The sequence below is a fragment of the Chenopodium quinoa genome, unplaced genomic scaffold, assembly GCF_001683475.1.
Source record: "Chenopodium quinoa cultivar QQ74 unplaced genomic scaffold, ASM168347v1, whole genome shotgun sequence".
Classification (NCBI taxonomy): domain Eukaryota; kingdom Viridiplantae; phylum Streptophyta; class Magnoliopsida; order Caryophyllales; family Amaranthaceae; genus Chenopodium; species Chenopodium quinoa.
The window spans coordinates 491,639-511,404 of record NW_018742418.1 but is presented as its reverse complement, the minus strand read 5'-3'; the positions used below and the strand labels follow the sequence as shown (position 1 = coordinate 511,404).

The window sequence follows — 19,766 nt, the reverse complement described above, 5'->3', positions numbered from 1 at the left end:
CGAATCCAGACAAGTCAAGTCATGATCGGGTACTGGTAAATTATTTGGGTTAGATTATCATCGGGTCATTGTCATATACGCATTCTCACATTCAATCATTATCACATTCAATTCAATCATTATCCGAAATTATTAGTTTTTATTACCTTTTTTTTATTTGAATTTTTTTTATTTTTATTTAAATATAAGATAAAACAAACAAGTCTAAGGTCAAATAGTATTTGTAAACCGTAATTGACTACATTAATGCACATGCACCTACAAAGTAGTAGTATTCGTAAACCATAATTGCTTAATTGAAATATAGAATGAACTTGCACCTAAAAAGTAGTAGTATTCATAAATCGTAATTACTAAATTTAAATAAAGAATGCACATGCATCCAAAAAGTAGTGGTATTCATAAATTTTTATAGGTTTTTTGAGACATATAAATTGTAATACATTTGATAATAGAGAATTTTATTTAAAATATTTGAATAAGCTTAAATAGGAAAATAACTCATAGAATTAGGGAAAAAAAAAGATATGACGTAATCCTAGATTGCTAGTTAATTTCGGGTCAATAACAAGTCAGGTTGATTTCGGGTCGGGTTAGTGACAGATCGGATTGAATTTTGGGTTGGGTTAGTAATAGGTCGGGTTAAATTCGGGTCGGGTTAGGAATAGGTCGGGTTGAATTCAGGTCGAGTTAAATTCGGGTTTTGACGGGTTAAAACGGGTTTGGGTGAATTTCGGTTCAGGTCGGGTTCGGTTCAAGTCAATATTTTACGGGTTATATTCGGGTCGGGTCATCTCCAGGTCGGTTCACGTTCGGGTTCGGGTCTCAAATACTCGGGTTAACTCGGGTTTAAGGTTGGTTTCAAGTCGGGTCATATCGGGTTCGGGTCATCATTTTTTCGGATTTAGACGGATCGGTTAATAATCGGATTCGGGTCGGTATTTCGAGTCAAGTCAGCTTTTGACAGCTGTAGGTGTATTACTTCAAGAGAATTAAAACAAAAGGATGTGTACAGTGTTAAGTAAAACTCGGGTATCTCTTCTATTTGTATCTCTTTTACCACTTTAATTTAAGGTTTTTTTTTTATTGGTAACTAATATTATTAGTTTAAACCGATGAAAATCAGGATTACCATTTCATGTTGTATATGTTGTTCAATGTACTAGGTTAGTCCCTTGCGATGCACGGTTTTAATAGTAAAAAAATTACTTGTAATTATATAATATAAGTATTTTAAACAAAACATAATAAATCGTGATCCCTCTTTTTAGAGTAATTGAGCTAAAATGAAGGACATGATGTTAGCATTCGTTTTTGATTTATTATAGAAAATGTAAAGAATTAATAAAGAGTGGAAAATCCAAACTGTACAATCACTTACAAAATATATGAGATTATTTTTTACAAAGGTGGAAAAATAGAATGTGAAAGAGACCAATGGTCAATTATTTCTTTTTCATGGGAATAGAATTGAAATTGTGTATTTAAAAGCTTATAGAAAAATGTATAATAAATCAATTATTTCCAAACATTAGCTTTACCTTGAAAAAAAAAAGAAAAAGAATGATATCAATAATAGTTTTGTAGGAATTTTTTTTTTTTTATAAGAAACTGCCACGTAGATAGTTATAATGTCAGCGGTAAATTCTTTAGTATTAGTTATTAGTTATTATAGATTTGATTTGGTACTTATCCACGTAATAATCCATTTTTTAAGGGAACAAACACATTAATAAGTGGAGAAAACTCTTCTAATAATCAATTCAAAAGTCATGTTTTTACTTGATGACATATAAAGACATTTTTTATAATGATATTACTTTTAATATTTAAAAGCAAATTTATTATAAACCAACAAAGTACATTCTCATCAAAATCTCAATCATGGTGGGTCTATTTAATTATTTACTTTTTTTTTATCTTTTATTTTTTTTTTATTTTTTTTTTTTTTATTTTGTAAATGAGTGATGGTGGACTTATCTACGATTAAATTGCTATTAAAAGCCCAAAAGTATGTATTTTCAATTTTGGTGAGACCAAAAGAAATACTTTGTAATAAGTGTGGAGAGAAAATTCCCTTGTGAAACGATAAGAAAACAATAAAATAAAAATTTAAAAAGATGTGGGAAATGAAGTTGGGAGTAATATTATTAACAATGGAAGGAATAAGTGTAAGTACAAATACATTAAGCAAAGCAGCCATGGCTAAAGGAATGAGCAACTATATCTTCACTACTTATACTCATGCTATCTCTCTCTTCTTTCTTGTTCCCTTGGCTTTCTTTTTACACAGGTACGTTATCGATCGCTCCATCAAGAAGCTCGTCAATTACTACCTGTATTCGGATTTAGTTGTCACATAATTATTTATCGAGGTCATTTTTTTTATTGATATGAACAGAAAAACTCCACCTCCGCCCATTGGGTGGTCTATAATTATGCGGCTTTTTCTGCTTGGAGTTCTCAAGTTTGTATTTCTTATCTTTCTATCTCTGTTTCTCTCCTATGGTTGATCAATTTAATATTGAAATTAATGAAATAATGATTATTGAAATTATTCTGATCTTCAAAATTAAATTGACCTTTTTTTTGGGTATGTATTAAAAATGCAGTTGTGGATGCTCCATCTTTTTGTTCGTTGGAATACGATATAGCTCACCAACTCTTGCATCGGCAATGAATAATCTTTCCCCTGCTTTCACATTCATCATAGCCATTATTTTGAGGTAATTAATTTCGAATATCTGATACACTCTAGCTAATTGCGTATCTTTGGTTGGGTAGAACATTTTTTTCATGACTAACATTATGCCATACAAGTAGTATTCTTGCTTAAAGTCATTACTTAAAGTACTATTCTTGGTTAAAGTCATTACATTATGCCATACAAGATGTTACTAACATTATGATGACTAACATCTTTATTTCCTTTTTTCCTTTGCTGGTTTAGTTCGTTTAATTTTTCTAAGTCTATTGCTTGTGTTCTACCCTACGGCTTAAAAAAAAAAAAAAAAAAAGGGTTTTATATCACGTATAAAGTACTAGCACGGAGTAGTACTTCGTATGTAATATTCATTTTCATAAGTAGAAAGTTATATATATATATATATATATTTATATTTATTTTTATTGTAAATTATAAAATTATTTTAAATTAGTCAACCTTATTTAGTTTTTCTATGCTCTATCAACTAACATTATCTTTTATACTTGTACTTAACAAACTTTAAATAGTGGTAGTTGCCACCAAAATGTAGTTATGTTTCTAACATGAGTTCAAAAGTTGGTGAATATTTTAATTAATTAATTGATTGAAATGGTGGTTTTTCATATATATGTAGGATGGAGTTGGTAAATTTTAGTGCACAAAGTAGCGTACTTAAGTCGATTGGAACAATAGTCTCAATCATTGGAGCATTCATAGTGACATTCTACCAAGGACAATCAATCATATTTTTCTCTTCACCAAACAAGCTATCGCTTCACTCTTTATTTGAAACTCAACCAAATTGGGCCGTTGGAGCGCTCTTGCTTGCCACTAGCAGCATTTTTCTCTCACTCACTTATATTGCAAAGGTAAGACTATTCAATCTTTACGCATACCCTAACAGTGTGTTTGGTTATAGAAAGGGTAAGGAAAAGAAGGGTAGGGAGGAGAAGAAAAGGGGAGGGAAAGGGAAGGAAAGGAAAAATGGTGAGTTTTCCTTCTAAATCTCTCCATTGTTGGAGAGATCAATTTCCTACAATTTAATCCCTCTATTTCTCTCCCTCCAATTCCCTTCCTTCTTCAATTGTTATCCAAATGAAGGAAACCCAATCTCTCTATTTCCCTTCCCTTCCTTTCCCTCCATTTCTTTCATTCCAAACACCCCGTAAAAGAATAGGCTTTTAGACTACTTCGTATCATATACCAATTACAAGATATTTTTTGTTTCCTTTTGCACTTCACACCTTTTAATAATGACATTTTACACTTTTATCCCTCTATCTGATGCAAAGGGGCATATTTTGGTGCACATGAATTCCTTTGCCAATTACAATCTCACATTTATGTGCCACGTGGCACCCTCGCTGTTTGGGGTAAAAATACCCTAAACGCGTGGCCCAATGGCCTAGTGACACGTGGCATCCAGCTGTTGGTCAGCAGGGCTCCAATCCTCTGCTGACACGTGTCCTCTAAACCCTAAAAGGGGAACCATCCCTTCCCCACTATAAATAGTGGAAGGACCCTCATTAATGGGCATCTAAACATTCATTGCTTACATTGAATACTCCTCATAAAAACAAACACCTACCCCGAGCAATATTAATTGCGGAATTCTCCCATTACGCGAGAAGTAACTTCAACATTACGTGCATTCTACCTCCCGTATCTTTACTAACTTGATCGTCGGAGGCGGAGCTCCTACCCCCAGGAGTCTTCGTGATTTTGCAGGCACAGGCGTCGAAGGGCATTCTTGGAATTGTAACTCTCCCGCAGGATACATCAAAAAACCCCGAAACATTTGGCGCCGTCTGTGGGGAGAGTACTTCTAAGATGACTTCTGATACTGTGTCACCGAATCAGGGCAAATGGCCTGTGGTCGAGCCTGAGGTCCAGACGGACCATGAAAGTGGAGACGAAATTGAAACATATGTGGCCCCGGATGGGTCTTTCAGAACGAAGCACCCTCGTGCTAAAGATAGAAGAGAACGGGAAATCAGCCAAGCTGCTCCCAGCAACCCAGCCGGGCAACCGGCTGGAATTGCCCAGACGGTGGAGGGCTCAGCTCCCGTTACAAGAAACGAACTCATGTCTTTCATGAATAGTTTCAAGGGTGAGATCAAGAGCCTCATCCGGTCAGCTACTCCAAAGAAGGGTCAGCCGACCAAGAAGCCTTCTGGAAAGAAGGCGGTCAAAGAACGAGTTCCTACCCCTCATCCCAAGCCAAAGGAGGTGGAGGGCTTAAGGTTTGATCCAAGCAGACTCCGTTTTCCTCAAGGGGAGCTGCGAAAGGCCATCCGGCACGTACAGCCGGATGGCTCCAAGAAAACATTCTCAGACGCCCGCACATTTCTCCAAGAGAAGCGAGGTCAGGCGTCTGCGTCGGCCTCAACGTCGACCTTCCCGGACAGTTTCCATGACGTCTCACACAGGCGTACGGGAACGAACCCTGGGAGCCAGACGGGCGAAGCTTCTGCCCGGTCTGGACCCAAAGTGATCCAGCCTGGCTTATTCGGCACACCGAATGGGTTGGGTGGATCCCCTTTTATGTCACCGGGTCTTTTCGGTGGGCAAGCGCAGGAGCCGTACCAACCCACGGACTGGCAGCTGCGCCTGCTAAATTTGGGGGAACAGCCAACGGCGTTCTCACCCGAGATAACCCAGGCGGCACAGCCGCCTAAGATCAAGAATGTTTTGGTGGGGGCCTATGACGGCACCACCAACCCAGAAGACCATCTAATGGCCTACTCTAACCTCATGTACTTTCAGGGGTTAGAGGATGCCGTCTGGTGTCGATGCTTCCCGGCTACCCTCAAGGGCATAGCCCAGCGGTGGTTTGGTAACCTACCAGCCGGTTGCGTCAACAGCTTTCGAACTTTGGCGTACTTGTTTACGTCAAATTTCTCAATGAATATTCCTGCCAAAAAGACTAGCCTCGACCTAGGGGCAATACAGCAGGGCGACCGGGAGGGCCTCCGGTCATACGTCAGACGGTTCAATCTGATGAAAATTCAGATTCCAGGACTATCAAACGAAGTGGCCTATACAGACTTCTTTCAAGGTCTGAAGGATGGGTCGACCTTTAAGTTTGACCTCGTCCGGAAGAGGGTTGCTACCCTCCAAGAGGCGTTAATTGAAGCTGAAGCCTATATACAGGCGACGGAGCTTTGTGCTGTCAAGCAGCCGTCAGATTCTAAAAAGTCTGACAAAAAAGAGAGCCGGCAACAGCATCAGCCGACAAGAAAGGAAGAAAAGAGAAAAGGGGTCTGGGCAGCTGACCGATCAGGACAGCCGGCCCAGAAGATCAGGCGGAAGTCAGAACCGTATGTCCCCAAATACGAGTTCGCAAAAGATTGCTCCACCATCCTCCTGGAAATCAAAGACCGGATGTCTCTCGACAAACCGGCTGAAATGAAAAGCCCCGTGAATAAACGGGACAAGAGCAAGTATTGCCAATACCACGAGGATGTCGGCCACGACACCGATGGCTGCTATAGCCTCAGGCGGCTATTGGACCGTCTGGCAGATGAGGGGGCCCTAAAATCCTACCTACCCAAGGCTAAGGGTAATACCCAGGCCAAGAAAGGGCAGGCGGCAAAAACCGGCCCAGTAAACTCCGAGACGGATGAAGAGACCATCTTCACAATAGCAGGCGGTTTTGCCGGAGGGGGTCCTACCATCCGGGGCACCAAAGACAACATCAGGAAGCTGGTCAACTCAGTGGATGAGGGCCAGGCGTCGAAAGACATCTTTCCTGAGGTCCTTATTTCTGAAAAGGACCGGGGCAAGGTCAGGCGGCCTCATGATGACCCCATCGTCATCGAATGCAAGGTTGCGAACCAGAAGGTTGGCCGAATCCTAATAGACACCGGGAGCTCGTCTGACTTGATCAGTTATCAGTGCTTGACCAAGCTCAAGTACACATCCGGTACCATGCACCAGGCTCCTCACCCACTAGTTGGTTTTGGAGGTGGAGTAGTGCATCTGGTCGGAAGCATAGATCTTCCGATCCGGCTGGGTGAAAAGGGGCAAGGACGCCACATGATAGTCAAGTTTTTAGTTGTGGAGAAGCTGTCCGCCTACAACATGATATTTGGCCGTCCTACCCTCAACGCATCTAAGGCTGTCATCATCCCGTCCCTCATGTTGGTCAAGTTTCAAAAGGATGATGGTACAGTCGGTGCCCTAAGCGGGGACCAGAAGACGGCAAGAGAGTGCTATCTCTCTGACGTCAAGACAACTATGGGTGCAGCCGGCCAGGGTGAGCCCATAGATATTGATAACTGCGACCCAGCAGTCCCGGCTCCAAGGGCAGCCGGTAAGAAAAGAAAGGCGGACCAACTGGCACCCGTCAAAAAGGAGAAATAGCAATCACTAGCCGGGGAAAGGTCAGATGACCAACGACCTCAGCCGGCTGGTGACTGCCTTGATGTCATCCTAGATGACAGCCGTCCCGAAAGAACAGTCAAGGTCGGGACGGTAGCCTTCGAACGGTTGGGAGAAGGCTTGCTCCAGCTGCTGAAGGAATTCAAAGACATCTTTGCCTTTGAAGTGGAAGAGATGCCAGGCGTCAGCCCGGATCTTGCTGTCCACAAGCTAGCCGTAGATCCCAAAAAGCAGCCGGTTAGGCAGAAAAAGAGGGATCATGGTGGAGAAAGATCTCAAGCGGCAGCGGCTGAGGTCAAAAAGCTGTTGGATGCTGGGTTCATTAGGCAATGCTACTACCCGGATTGGGTGGCAAATGTCGTTCTAGTAAAGAAGCCGAACGGTACTTGGCGGATGTGTGTGGATTACACAGATCTGAACAAAGCATGCCCAAAAGATAGCTACCCGCTTCCAAAGATTGACAGCCTAGTCGACTCAACAGCCGGCCATGCGCTAATGAGCTTTATGGATGCCTATTCCGGCTTCCATCAAATACCCCTCTGGAAGAAAGATCAGGAGAAGACGGCTTTCGTCACTGATCAGGGGTTATTCTGCTATACAGTGATGCCGTTTGGGTTGAAGAATGCACCGGCTACATTCCAGCGCATGATAAACACCGTTTTTATCAACCAGATTGGCAGGAATGTAGAGGCGTATATCGATGACATGATAGTCAAATCCAAGCTACAGACGGATCACCTAGCAGACCTGCGAGAAACCTTCACCACACTCAGGCGGCACCGGGTCATGCTTAACCCAAAGAAATGCGTATTTGGTGTTGAGTCTGGGAAGTTTCCCGGATTCTTGATTGACCAAAGAGGCATCGAAGCTAATCCGGAAAAAATACAGGCGGTAATTGACATGAAGTCTCCCCGCACTGTAAAAGAGGTCCAGAAGTTGACCGGCTGCCTGGCGGCATTGGGGAGGTTCCTCAGCCGGTCAGGTGACAAGTGCCTCTATTTCTTCCAGGCAATCAGGAAGAGGTCAAGGTTTGAATGGGGTGAAGAAGCAGAGGCGGCATTCCAGAGGCTTAAGCAGCACTTGCATTCTTTGCCAAGGCTAGTGAGCCCCCTACCCCGGGAGGTTCTGTACATGTACCTAGCCGTCTCTGATCACGCCCTTAGTGCCGTTCTCCTCGCTGAGAGAGACGGCATTCAGCTGCCGGTGTACTTCATCAGCCATGTCCTTAAAAATGCTGAGCTCCGATACCCCATGATCAAAAAATTTGGGTTGGCCTTATTCGTAGCAGTCAAGCGGTTGAAGCCTTATTTTTTGGCACATCCGGTTGTGGTATACACAGATCAGCCGCTCAAGCGCACGATGACTGCTATAGAGTCATCCGGTAGAATGATCAAGTGGGCTGTTGAAATACAAGGCCTTGAGATAACTTTTGAACCCAGGCGGGCAGTGAAAGGTCAGGCGTTTTGCCGACTTCATTGTCGAGATGACTAGGCCGGTGCAACCGGAAAACCCTGATCAGGTCTGGAAGTTATTTGTAGACGGCAGCTCTACGGTGAACGGCTGTGGTGCAGGTGTTATCTGTCATTCCCCGGAAGGGGATAAGTTTGAATATGCACTACGGTTTAAGTTCCAAGCCTCCAACAATGAGGCAGAGTATGAAGCCCTGCTAGCCGGAATGCGCATGTGTAAGGCAGCCGGTGCAAGAAAGGTCGACGCCTGCTCAGATTCACAGCTGATCGTTAGCCAATACCGTGGTGACTACGAAGCCACCCATCCGGCTATGATCAAATATTTGCAGGCGGTCAAAGAGGAGGCTGGGTCCTTCGATGAATTTCATCTGCGACAGGTGCCCCGGTCTGAAAACAATCAGGCGGATGCCCTCTCAAAGTTGGCATCATCAGCCTCCTGTGATGCTCCTAGGACGGTCTTTTGGGAAGTCATTGAAAAACGAAGTATTCAGAATGATCCCATTGGAGTCCTGGACAGAAGTGCCACCTGGATGGATCCCATCCGGTCTTTTTTGACGGATGGTACCTTGCCGGATGACCCTTCAGAAGCATCAGCGCTCAAGAAGCGTGCTTCAAGTTTTGTTATGCATCAAGGGGAACTCCTCCGGAAGGGATACCTGCAGCCGTTTTTGAAATGTGTAACCCCGGATAGGGGGAGAGAAGTTTTGGAAGATCTGCATGCGGGGTTTTGTGCCTCGCATATTGGCGGCAGGTCCCTGGCCAGAAGAACCAGGCGGCAAGGGTACTTCTGGCCCACTCTTGAAGCGGATGCCATGGATCTAGTAAAGAGATGCGACAAGTGCCAAAAATTCGCTAAGTTGATACATCAATCGGCAACAGATCTCACGGCAATCCATAGTCCGGTTCCGTTCGCTAAATGGGGCATGGACATTTTGGGACCTTATACGCCTGCGACAGGCGGCCGCCGCTACATTCTTGTAGCAGTAGACTACTTCACCAAATGGGTTGAGGCAGAGGCGGTAAAAGGGATTAAAACGAAAGACGTGATTTCTTTCATCTGGAGAAACGTCATCACCCGGTTCGGGGTTCCAATGTCCATGGTTTTCGACAACGGACCGCAGTTCGAAACGCCTGTCCTGAAGACCTGATTGGGAGACCAAGGAATTTCCCATTGTTTTGCATCCGTTGGTCGTCCTCAGGCAAACGGTCAAGTTGAGGCTTTTAACAAGTTGATCTCAGACGGGATAAAGAAGAAAGTAGAAAGAGCCGGTGGACTATGGGCAGAGGAATTACCTCATGTCCTTTGGGCTATCCGGACAACCGAAAAGGGGGCAACCGGTGAGACCCCATTTCTCATGACATACGGCACTGAAGCAGTTCTTCCCATTGAACATTATGAGCCTACTCTACGCATTATGTTATATGATGAGAAGGCTAACTGGGAAGCCATGCGGTTGGCATTAGACGCTCTCCCAGAGCGAAGGGGGAATGCTGCCTTGCGTCATGAGATCTACCGTCTGCGTATGACTAGAGCCTACAACAAGCGGGTTCGTAAAAGACCTTTGAAAGAAGGAGATTTTGTGCTTCGCAAAATGGAGGCAACCGGTAGGGCCAATGAACAAGGCAAATTAACCCCAAATTGGGAGGGACCCTACCAGATCTTTGAAGAAGTACGAGATGGCACTTACCGCCTGGAAACTCCAGACGGAAGAAAGTTGCCTAGAACTTGGAATGTAGATAACCTCAAAAAATACTACTTCTAAGTATTGTACATCTTTTGTAAATTTTCAAATGATGAGAATTATATTCAATTTTGTATACAGCCGCCATGTCTTGTGCCTACCACAAGCGGCACCAGTAACTAATTTTTTCATCCGGTGACGCCCATACGGGTGAATTCATCGAAGAGAACATCTCCCATTTGGGTGGTAAATTGTTCTAAGCGATCACACAGGCGGACAAATCCGCCTGACGATCCTTCGCACCAAAAAAGGGCAGGCTAGCAACCCCAAACTTGCAGCCGGCTCACTTTTTGGAAGTACCACTAAAGGCTGATTCCAAAATTCAGCCGGTACTCAATACCGCCGCCTGACTCTCTAAGAGCAGGCCTAAAAACATTTGGTCTAGGCCATAATTCATTCAGGGGTATGCTTGCAAAAGCCCAACCGGTGAATGGACATCCTAATCTGGCGTGATTCTTTTGCGAAGTCCCGACCGGTATTTCAGTATAAACCGACTGGCTCCCGAATCTAATGTTGGCACTTAGTGTATATTCGAGCTATATCATATGGATAGCCGCCTGGCTTGCAAAGGCCCAGACCGCTATCCAGGGGCAATTACCCAGACGCCATCCGGTTTGGTTTTGGGTCGGAATTTCTTCGCCTAGTTTGCGAAGACCCAGACGGCAGTGTTACCGGTGGGGTCCTCTTGGCAACCCTTGCAAATTTCTTCGCCTAGTTTGCGAAGACCCAGACGGCAGTGTTACCGGTGGGGTCCTCTTGGCAACCCTTGCAAATTTCTTCGCCTAGTTTGCGAAGACCCAGACGGCAGTGTTACCGGTGGGGTCCTCTTGGCAACCCTTGCAAATTTCTTCGCCTAGTTTGCGAAGACCCAGACGGCAGTGTTACCGGTGGGGTCCTCTTGGCAACCCTTGCAAATTTCTTCGCCTAGTTTGCGAAGACCCAGACGGCAGTGTTACCGGTGGGGTCCTCTTGGCAACCCTTGCAAATTTCTTTGCTGTTTGTGAAGACCCAAGCGGTAGTGTTACCGGCGGGGTTCTTTTGGTTATCCTCGCAGAAAATATGTATAAAAAAATAACAAGAATTCTAGTATTGAAGTGCAGAAACATAAAAAGCATTCAAAAGCCAAGTGTGAAAAACAGAGTGCATTCAAAAGCCAGCTCAGCCGGTGAAAATGTTAATATTCAAAATAAAAATTATTACAGCTTAGCCCATCTCATCCGGCGCTATTACAAGATAATGCAAGGCGCGCAGGCCGGGAGGTAGTTGCTACTCCAGGCGAACAGTGAACCGGTCCTCTTCCGGTTGGTCCTGGGTTGGATCAGGGTGAGCGGCTGCGTCGGCTTCAGGAACAACTTCCTCTTCAGCAGCCTCCGCCTGCCTTCGCGCAATCTCCTCCCCAACCCAAGCGTCATAGGGTCCGGGTCCCGGCTCATTCGCCTCCTCGGCCAGAATAGCAAGATCAGAATATTTGAAGGCGAGTTCCCAGACGGTGAAGTCCGTCTCCGGGTGGATGAGGGAAAACGCCCGTCGCATCCGGTTTGCACAATCAAGCTCATTCTCCTCAATGAGCCTGTCCTGCTCCGCCTCCAAGGTGGCCTTGAAGTTCTCATTGGCAGCAGCCGCCTCTTTGCGCAGGCGCTCATTCTCTTTGGCGAGGCGGCCATTTTCAGTCTCCGCCTTGCTCAGCCGTTGGAGGGGCTCTTTCTGTTCCTCCAACTTTTTATTGGCATCATCCAGGGACGCCTGCAGTTGGTCAACTTGGTTTTTCAGTTGATCAATCTGCTGTTGGAGGGCCTTGGTCTTCTCCGCCTGTTCCATGCGTATAGATTTAGATTCTAAGCCATGCATGTACAAAGAGTAGTCAGCAACATTATGGGCGTCATCAACAGCCCGTTTGCTTCTCCTTACCTCTTCAGACTTGCGGGTATAAGCTCGTTTGAGCCCCTCTACGCGCAGCATAGCCTGCAAAAATACAGCCGGTTAATACTGCATATTTAAAAATGCACGTCAAGAAAATTACCGCATGGTTGTTGGAGCATACATCGGCCAGGTCGACCAGCACCCGGTCGGCATTAAAGGAGTTGATCCCAGGGATCGCCTCCTTCTCGTCCCTGGGGACGGCTTTCAGCATGGCCCGGGCATATTGTGCCCCGTCCGGCCAGCGGGGAGAATTATCTGCACCAGAAACAGACGGTGAGAAACTCGCATATGCTCTGCCTATAGATTGCCGGCTGATTGGAGAATCCCCCGGCTGCGATCGAGACTGTGAATAAGACTTGACCCGCATGGGCAGGTCAAGCAGTGTAAGGTCGAAGTTACCTTGGCGGCCCGAACGGCCTTCAGAGGGACCGGTTGCGGTCCTCAATGGGATGGCAGAAAGCACATCCGCAGATCCAGGCCCGCTTGGGACCTTTATTGATTTGCCGCCGGTAGTTTGCCGGTCGGCTGTCTTCTGCACCTTGGATGCAGACTCTTGTTGGGTCGGCGGAGGCCTGACCTGTTTTTGAAGGGACCGGGGCATCTACTTCCTGTCCTGTAAACGAGAAAAATATAAGTCCTGGGATAAAAGGATTGAAATAAACGAGAAGGATCAGACGGTTATACCTTCCTCGCCGCCTGGGCAGCAAGTTTTTTCTCGAGATTGGCTTTCCGGATGTCGGCAGCCGACCTAGCCGGTGTCTTCTTGGTGGGCAGCATTTTCTTGGCTTCTTCTGCAGAGGAAGGCACACGGTTAGAATAATAAACAAGCAAGGAAATAAAAGCATCCGGTTCGAAAGAAACCGGCTGAGTTCCGAATACATACGTTTTTTAAACATGCTGCTTAGACCACAAGCGGACAAGAAGCATTCGTCCCTAAAAAATTCATGTTTGGGCACCCAGTTTCTAGGTACCCTTACTATCTCTCCGGATGAGAGGGTGTCAGGAACTAACTCAAAAAACCCGGAGTCAAGGATGGTCTCTCTATCATCCTCCGGGACAGGGGGCAGGCAGCACTTGGTCCCCAAGAGTTCTGGTTTCCGGTTGTAGATCCGGAATTCTCTGTTCTCTGCCGTAGTTGGGGCCTTAACCAAGTAGAACCGGTGCTTCCAGTCCGACCATTTGGATGGCTTGTCCAAGGTCATAAGGTATTTGGGCTGGGTGGTCAAGGTATACCAGGCTCTCCAGCCGCCTAGGCTCCTACTCAAGTAATGCATGTGGGCAAACGCCTCCCAGCCGGGGTTGAGGCCCTGCATCTCGCAGGCGGCGATATACCCTAAAATATTTACCCATGAGTTGGGGGTTAATTGCCAGAGAACCAGGCCATACCCCCTAAGTATGACTTTTATTGTGTCGTGGAGAGGGAAGCGGACTCCGGCCAAGAAGGCCGCCTCGTAGCACCCGAACCAAGCGTTCGCGTTCGGTTGTCCATCCTCCCACCATATTGTTCCCAGAGCAGCCGGGATTTTTATTGTATAGTCACCCCCCAGCGGCCGCCGTTTGATAAAATCTGGCAGCGCAGCCCGCATGAGCTCGCGGTCCTTAGAGGAGACGGCGATCATGAGAGGATCGTTCCTATTATCCCAAGAAGGCCTCTCCGCCTCCTCGCTATCCTCAGATTCGGTTAAGTAGCTGCTACTGCTACTTTGAACGTGACCGGCATCAGAGCCGGCTGGGGAGTTGGAGACCTCCTTATCAGAGCCTACCTGCTCTCTGGTCTCCTGGAGGGGAGCAGTCTCTTCGTTTAAAATGCTATCACCCGGGGTGCTAGGAGTGCCCCCGGGTGAGCCTCTCTGCTCTACCTCTCCTTGCTCTACTTCACCGCCTGAAGCTGGGACCTCAGGCGGCTGCTCATCTGAGCTCCCACTTCTATAGTTGGGATCTCTGGCAGTAGACCGGATTCTGGCCATTGTGTCCTGCACAGACACAGAGTCGGTCGATATGGGTGTTGAAAAAGGGTTGTCCCAAAGAACAGAGGCGGCAGACCCAGTTCTAGACTCAGCCGTACTAATAAACCGGCTGAGTTCACAGCTAGGTTCCGGGTATGGGTATAAGGGGTCCATCTACTTATGGGACCAATGAACAAAAATGCGAGTAAAAGACTCAAACGGAAATACATGAAAAAGCTAGAAAGAATAGAGACGGTACCTAGAAGAAAATCTGGAAATTCTTTGGGATGCTTGCGAAGACGCAGGCGGTTCAAAATCCGGCTGGGTTTCTCTGATTACCCTCTCGAAAACCTTTAGCTAGCTTGCAACGACCCAGACGGTCTGCAGACCGGTTGCTCTCAACGAATCTCAACTCCGAATGCTCTCAACTCTCGAATTGCCGGCTGCTCTCAAATTTTCAGAAATTTGGCAAAGTTTGTAAATGAGAGCTCGGGGGACATCTTCTCCTATTTATAGGATTTGTCCCAGAAGGTGAAGAGTCGTGACTCTTCGCCTTCTGCTTTTCCATCCTTAAAAAAGAATCTGAAGAGTTGTAAAAAAAAAAAAAAAAAAAAAAAAAAAAAAAAAAAAAAACCTTTCACCGGCGCCACGTGGCACCCTGCCACGTCAGCACCAGTGAGGGGCAAATGTTTGGGGTAAAAATACCCTAAACGCGTGGCCCAATGGCCTAGTGACACGTGGCATCCAGCCGTTGGTCAGCAGGGCTCCAATCCTCTGCTGACACGTGTCCTCTAAACCCTAAAAGGGGAACCATCCCTTCCCCACTATAAATAGTGGAAGGACCCTCATTAATGGGCATCTAAACATTCATTGCTTACATTGAATACTCCTCATAAAAACAAACACCTACCCCGAGCAATATTAATTGCGGAATTCTCCCATTACGCGAGAAGTAACTTCAACATTACGTGCATTCTACCTCCCGTATCTTTACTAACTTGATCGTCGGAGGCGGAGCTCCTACCCCCAGGAGTCTTCGTGATTTTGCAGGCACAGGCGTCGAAGGGCATTCTTGGAATTGTAACTCTCCCGCAGGACACATTAAAAAACCCCGAAACACTCGCCATGTCATCTTTTAACTATAAGCATATATATATATATATATATATATATAAATATATATATATATATATATATATATATATATATATATATATATATATATATTGAAGGTCTGAACATTTAATAACTGCAACTCTTACAAAAATCGATTATATTATTTGCTAATAATGTTCATCGAGGTAATGCACACAAGAAAAATTAACTATTGTTATAAATTACTTTTAGTTATTTAATTATTTTGATAATAATTATGTCTTTATTTTCATTATATTATAAATTATATAAGAAGGACATGTTTATATAATTAGTCAATAGTTGTTCCATAAATAATTTATTCAAAGGTTTTATGAAAAAACTATCAATAACATAATACTAAAAGCGATTCTGACGTAACACTTGTCATGTTCTGATTAAAAATATTCCCGTCACTTTTACTTTTTTTTTTTTAATTACAAATCTTCATGAATATTAATTTATAATCCTATACGGAGTAATATTTAACTTTCAATTCAGCAACTATATACGAAGTATATTCTATATACATTGTTAAATTGACATTGTAATTCATAATTAGGTTAAGTAAAATCCGTGCATTGCACAAGACTTAAACTAGTTATAAATAAACAAATAATGAATAAATAAGTAATAAAGAATGAACCTATCTATTCAATTACAAGTGTATAAAATAATAACTCGGGGCATTGTCCGAACCACACACTAGTTTTTTTTCTTAAATCTTGTGCAAAAAAAATGTTAATAACAATACAATAAGGAACAAAGGTAGCTAGTAAAGTACTCCATATTTTGTTAAAAAAAAAAGTACTCCGTATTTTTCTTTTATTGAGATGAGGTTCGTGAATTTTTAACTCAAACTTGTCTATTTGTTATCCATGAAAGTGATACAAAGTATAACCTATGTCTCAAATTTGTTTGATTATCTCATACTTTGTATTATTTTATGATTTTGTATTTAAAATTTTTCTGTCATACGTATATAAAGTACTTAGTAGACTATTGTAGTAATAATAACAATATCTCCTTTTTCAATTATAATGTTTTTTTTTTTTTCAGACTTGGATTGCAAGAGATTTCCATTCAGAGGTGCTAATAACACTAATAAGCTGCTTCTTTGAAACAATAGTGGCAGCAATCGTTACTTTAATTGCAGAAAATGATGCAAGTGTTTGGACACCAACCATTAATATCGAAATAATATCTATTCTCTTTGGGGTAATAATTCAAACTTAAAGCTAGATCATCATGTTAATTATCTTTTTAATTAAAACCAAATTAAATTATCAAAATTAACACTAATTGGTGTTCATTTGTTACAATTGATATTTTACCAGGCTTTCGATGTTGGTATAGTAAATACCGTGAATACTTGGGCATGCAGAGTTAAGGGATCAGTATTTGTGGCTATGTTTAAGCCACTTCAAATGATTATTGCTGTTATTTTGGGTGTTTCTTTCCTAGGAGATGTTCTTCATGTTGGGAGGTACAAACACTATTTTTTCAAATTCAATCATTTCAAATTATTATTACTTAGGCATTCAATGTGTAACATGTATAAAAGAGGTTCCCGTCCTATATTAGGTTATAAGATGTAACAATTATTGGTTACCTCTTTCAAATGGAAACATGTGTTTTTCATTGATCCTTATACCGACATGTGATAATTGTCTAAAACGAAGTACTCGTAGATCTTATAATAACAACCGTGTATACTAGTAAATCTTTTTGAGCATATCTTATGGCATACCTCAATGTATATCATAGTGAAATGCTAAACATTGAAAAAAATGTTTCTCATACAGTGTTATTGGAGGAATAATCATAGCTTTGGGATTCTACACCGTGATGAAGGGGAAGGCCGAAGAAGAAACACACAAGGAAGTTGATGAGAATAGATGGTTAACCAACACTGAAGAGGAGATTTGTTCTCATAAAGTTCCTATGTTGCAGAACAGAAGCATAGATGCATAAAATTTCACAAGTTTGTCCAATGATTGAGTAATTCAATTTAATGTCTTGTCAACTAGCTAGTGTCGTAGCAAACTGTAATTAACCATAAATTTGTACAATTTGTGACCAATTAAAGGCGTAACAAAGTGAGTATCTTTTGGCTTACAAAAAAAAAAAAAAAAAAAAAAAAAAAAAGGGATGAGTATCTTTTGAATTAGTTAATATATAAAAAGTCTAAAAACACTAATTTATGACAACTCTCTTCAGCACCTTTTTTTCAAGGAACTCTCTTCACTTCTTCAGCACCTCGTGCATATAGTTATAGATACTGCATACTTAAAAGTGTTTAACGTATACCTCGTGCACATACTATCTTCACTTCTTAAGCACCTTTTGAAAACCATTTACCCCATTTATACTGCCTTATGATCTACACACTTCCTGCTGTCTTGAAGTTACATCCTTCATGTTGCCATGAAAGTGGTTGTGGTTTATTAGTTCCATGTGTTTTTTCATAAGATTCTTTTTTCCAATTTTAAGAAAATTGAAGTCCTTGAAGAATCAAGATGATTGGAAGAAAGAGTCTTGTGAAAAGCCTCATGGTCCTAATTAGGTCTACTAAGAATCCTCACTATTATAAACAGGATAATACATAAAAGGAAAAATAGAGAAAAGATGAAATGAGCAAGTTTGTCTGTGTAAATTCCTTTTTATTATTAGTATAAACTTCTAAAATTAATTTTGCAGTTCTGTTGCTTATTTGTTGCTTATATAAACCACTCACTTGTTTATTTTAACCACGCTCTCTTTGGATTTCTATGCCACATGTCTCGGGTATAACGATTTCAAGAATCTTTTGAAGAATGTGATATACGACGGCTTCACTATTGATGAATTCCAAAGACGGTGGTGTGAAGCAATGAAGTTGTATAATTTAGAAGACAATGAATGGCTGCAAGGGTTGTTTGTAGAGAGGCACATGTGGGTGCCGGCTTAGATGAAAGAGTACTTTTGGGCTGGGATGAAAACGACGTAGAGGGTAGAGACCATTAATAGGTTCTTTGATGGATTTGTTAATAGGCACACTAAACTCCATGAATTTCCTGAAAAATATTGCCAAGCCATGAAGAAGCGGGTGAGTGATGAGACTCATGCTGATGATAGGGATTGCAAATACATAAGGCGGCTTGTTAGTGGATTTAAAGTCGAGAGGTATTTTCAAAAAAATTTACACTGATGCGAAATTTTAGGAAGTCCAAAGAGAATGTGCTCGGATGTTGTACGTCATTCCGAAGGTGGAGGACATTATAAGTGCGGAAGCAATTCAGTACTTGATTGAAGATCGAGTTTGGATTAGGAAAAGTGGCACCACTAAAGTTAAAGTGACTGACCTAAAAAGGTTTTACTCAGTGACATTCAATCCTGTTACAAAAGATAGTAGTTGTGACTGCCGTAAGTTCGAGAAGGATATGATTCTATGCAGGCACGTCATAAGAGTGTGGGATCAGAATATGGTCATAGATATTCCCCCAAAATACGTACTTGCTTGGTGGCGGAAAGATGTGGTTAGGAGGCACACCCGGGTCAAAGTTGCATACCATGATCCCACACATTTCAAAGAATGCAAACGGTGCAACGCCTTGATCCCTGATCTTGAATCTTTGTGTGATGAAGTGTCTGCAGTAGATGATGATACAGTAGAGGCTGTCCGTGGAGCAATTTCGAAGCTTCGTGAAATTGTCAAAGAACGTCGTGCAAAACTGATGGAGAACTCACTTTTACCAAGTTCTGAAATTGGTTCTTCAGCAACCAGCCACCACACCAAGTTCAACACCTACTCACCATGCATCCGCACCAATGTCAACTCCTACTGAACTACCAAACACCCATAATCCACCAACAACGACACCAAACACTGGTTGTGCAAGACCTAACCCCAATTCAATATCAGTCACGGATCCACGAGCAACAATGTTGGTATTCAAGATCCAATAATTAAAAAGAAGCCTCGAGGCCGACCAAAGGGGTCTCGGAACAAAACCCTATCTGAGTTAGGGTACAATACCAGTAAGCTTATGACAACCAAGGTCTTACTTGTTACATTACACCCTTGTAATTTTATTTTTTTTTTGTTTTTTTTGTTTTGAGTTTTCTAATAATCTTTATAACTTTCTTTGTTGTTTGCAGGGATGTGACAGTCAGGGTGAAAGTCTAACTGGCTAATACAAGAGGGGGGGTGAATTGTATTTGAGGTGAAATCTAAAAACTTTTTGCGGAATTTAACTAAATGAAATAATGACGAGAGAAGATATAGGCTTTTCTAAATTTCCACTATGTAATCAAACTCTGTACAAGTGAAGATTCAAACCCGTTAACAAGTTCCCCAAATTAGGAACTTGTTCCCAACTCTCACAGAAGACTTCAGCAACGAAGCTTCCTTAACCTCACCTTACAAACTCACAATCCCAACCCCAAAGTACTTGTATACAATCTGTGATTACAAATACCTATT

General features: G+C 42.8%; 1 protein-coding gene across 3 annotated transcripts; it reads left to right on the top strand.

The window, feature by feature from the left end:
- The first annotated feature begins 1,730 nt into the window (after positions 1 to 1,730).
- LOC110708218 (WAT1-related protein At3g28050-like) lies at positions 1,731 to 19,462 on the top strand. 3 transcript variants are annotated; one of them, XR_002508664.1, is made up of 9 exons: positions 1,731 to 2,293; positions 2,402 to 2,467; positions 2,613 to 2,726; positions 3,342 to 3,576; positions 16,361 to 16,519; positions 16,639 to 16,787; positions 17,107 to 17,321; positions 17,559 to 19,341; positions 19,442 to 19,462. XR_002508664.1 is itself a non-coding variant. In XM_021886312.1 (7 exons), the coding sequence occupies exons 1-7, from the start codon at positions 2,121 to 2,123 to the stop codon at positions 17,273 to 17,275; spliced, it is 1,065 nt and encodes a 354-aa protein (XP_021742004.1). In that variant the 5' UTR covers positions 1,731 to 2,120; the 3' UTR covers positions 17,276 to 17,548. The 3 variants fall into 3 exon arrangements, 1 of the variants encoding a protein (XP_021742004.1); XR_002508665.1 differs by having other exon boundaries at positions 17,559 to 19,321; positions 19,442 to 19,456; XM_021886312.1 differs by lacking the exons at positions 17,559 to 19,341; positions 19,442 to 19,462 and having other exon boundaries at positions 17,107 to 17,548.
- The last annotated feature ends 304 nt before the right edge of the window (positions 19,463 to 19,766 follow it).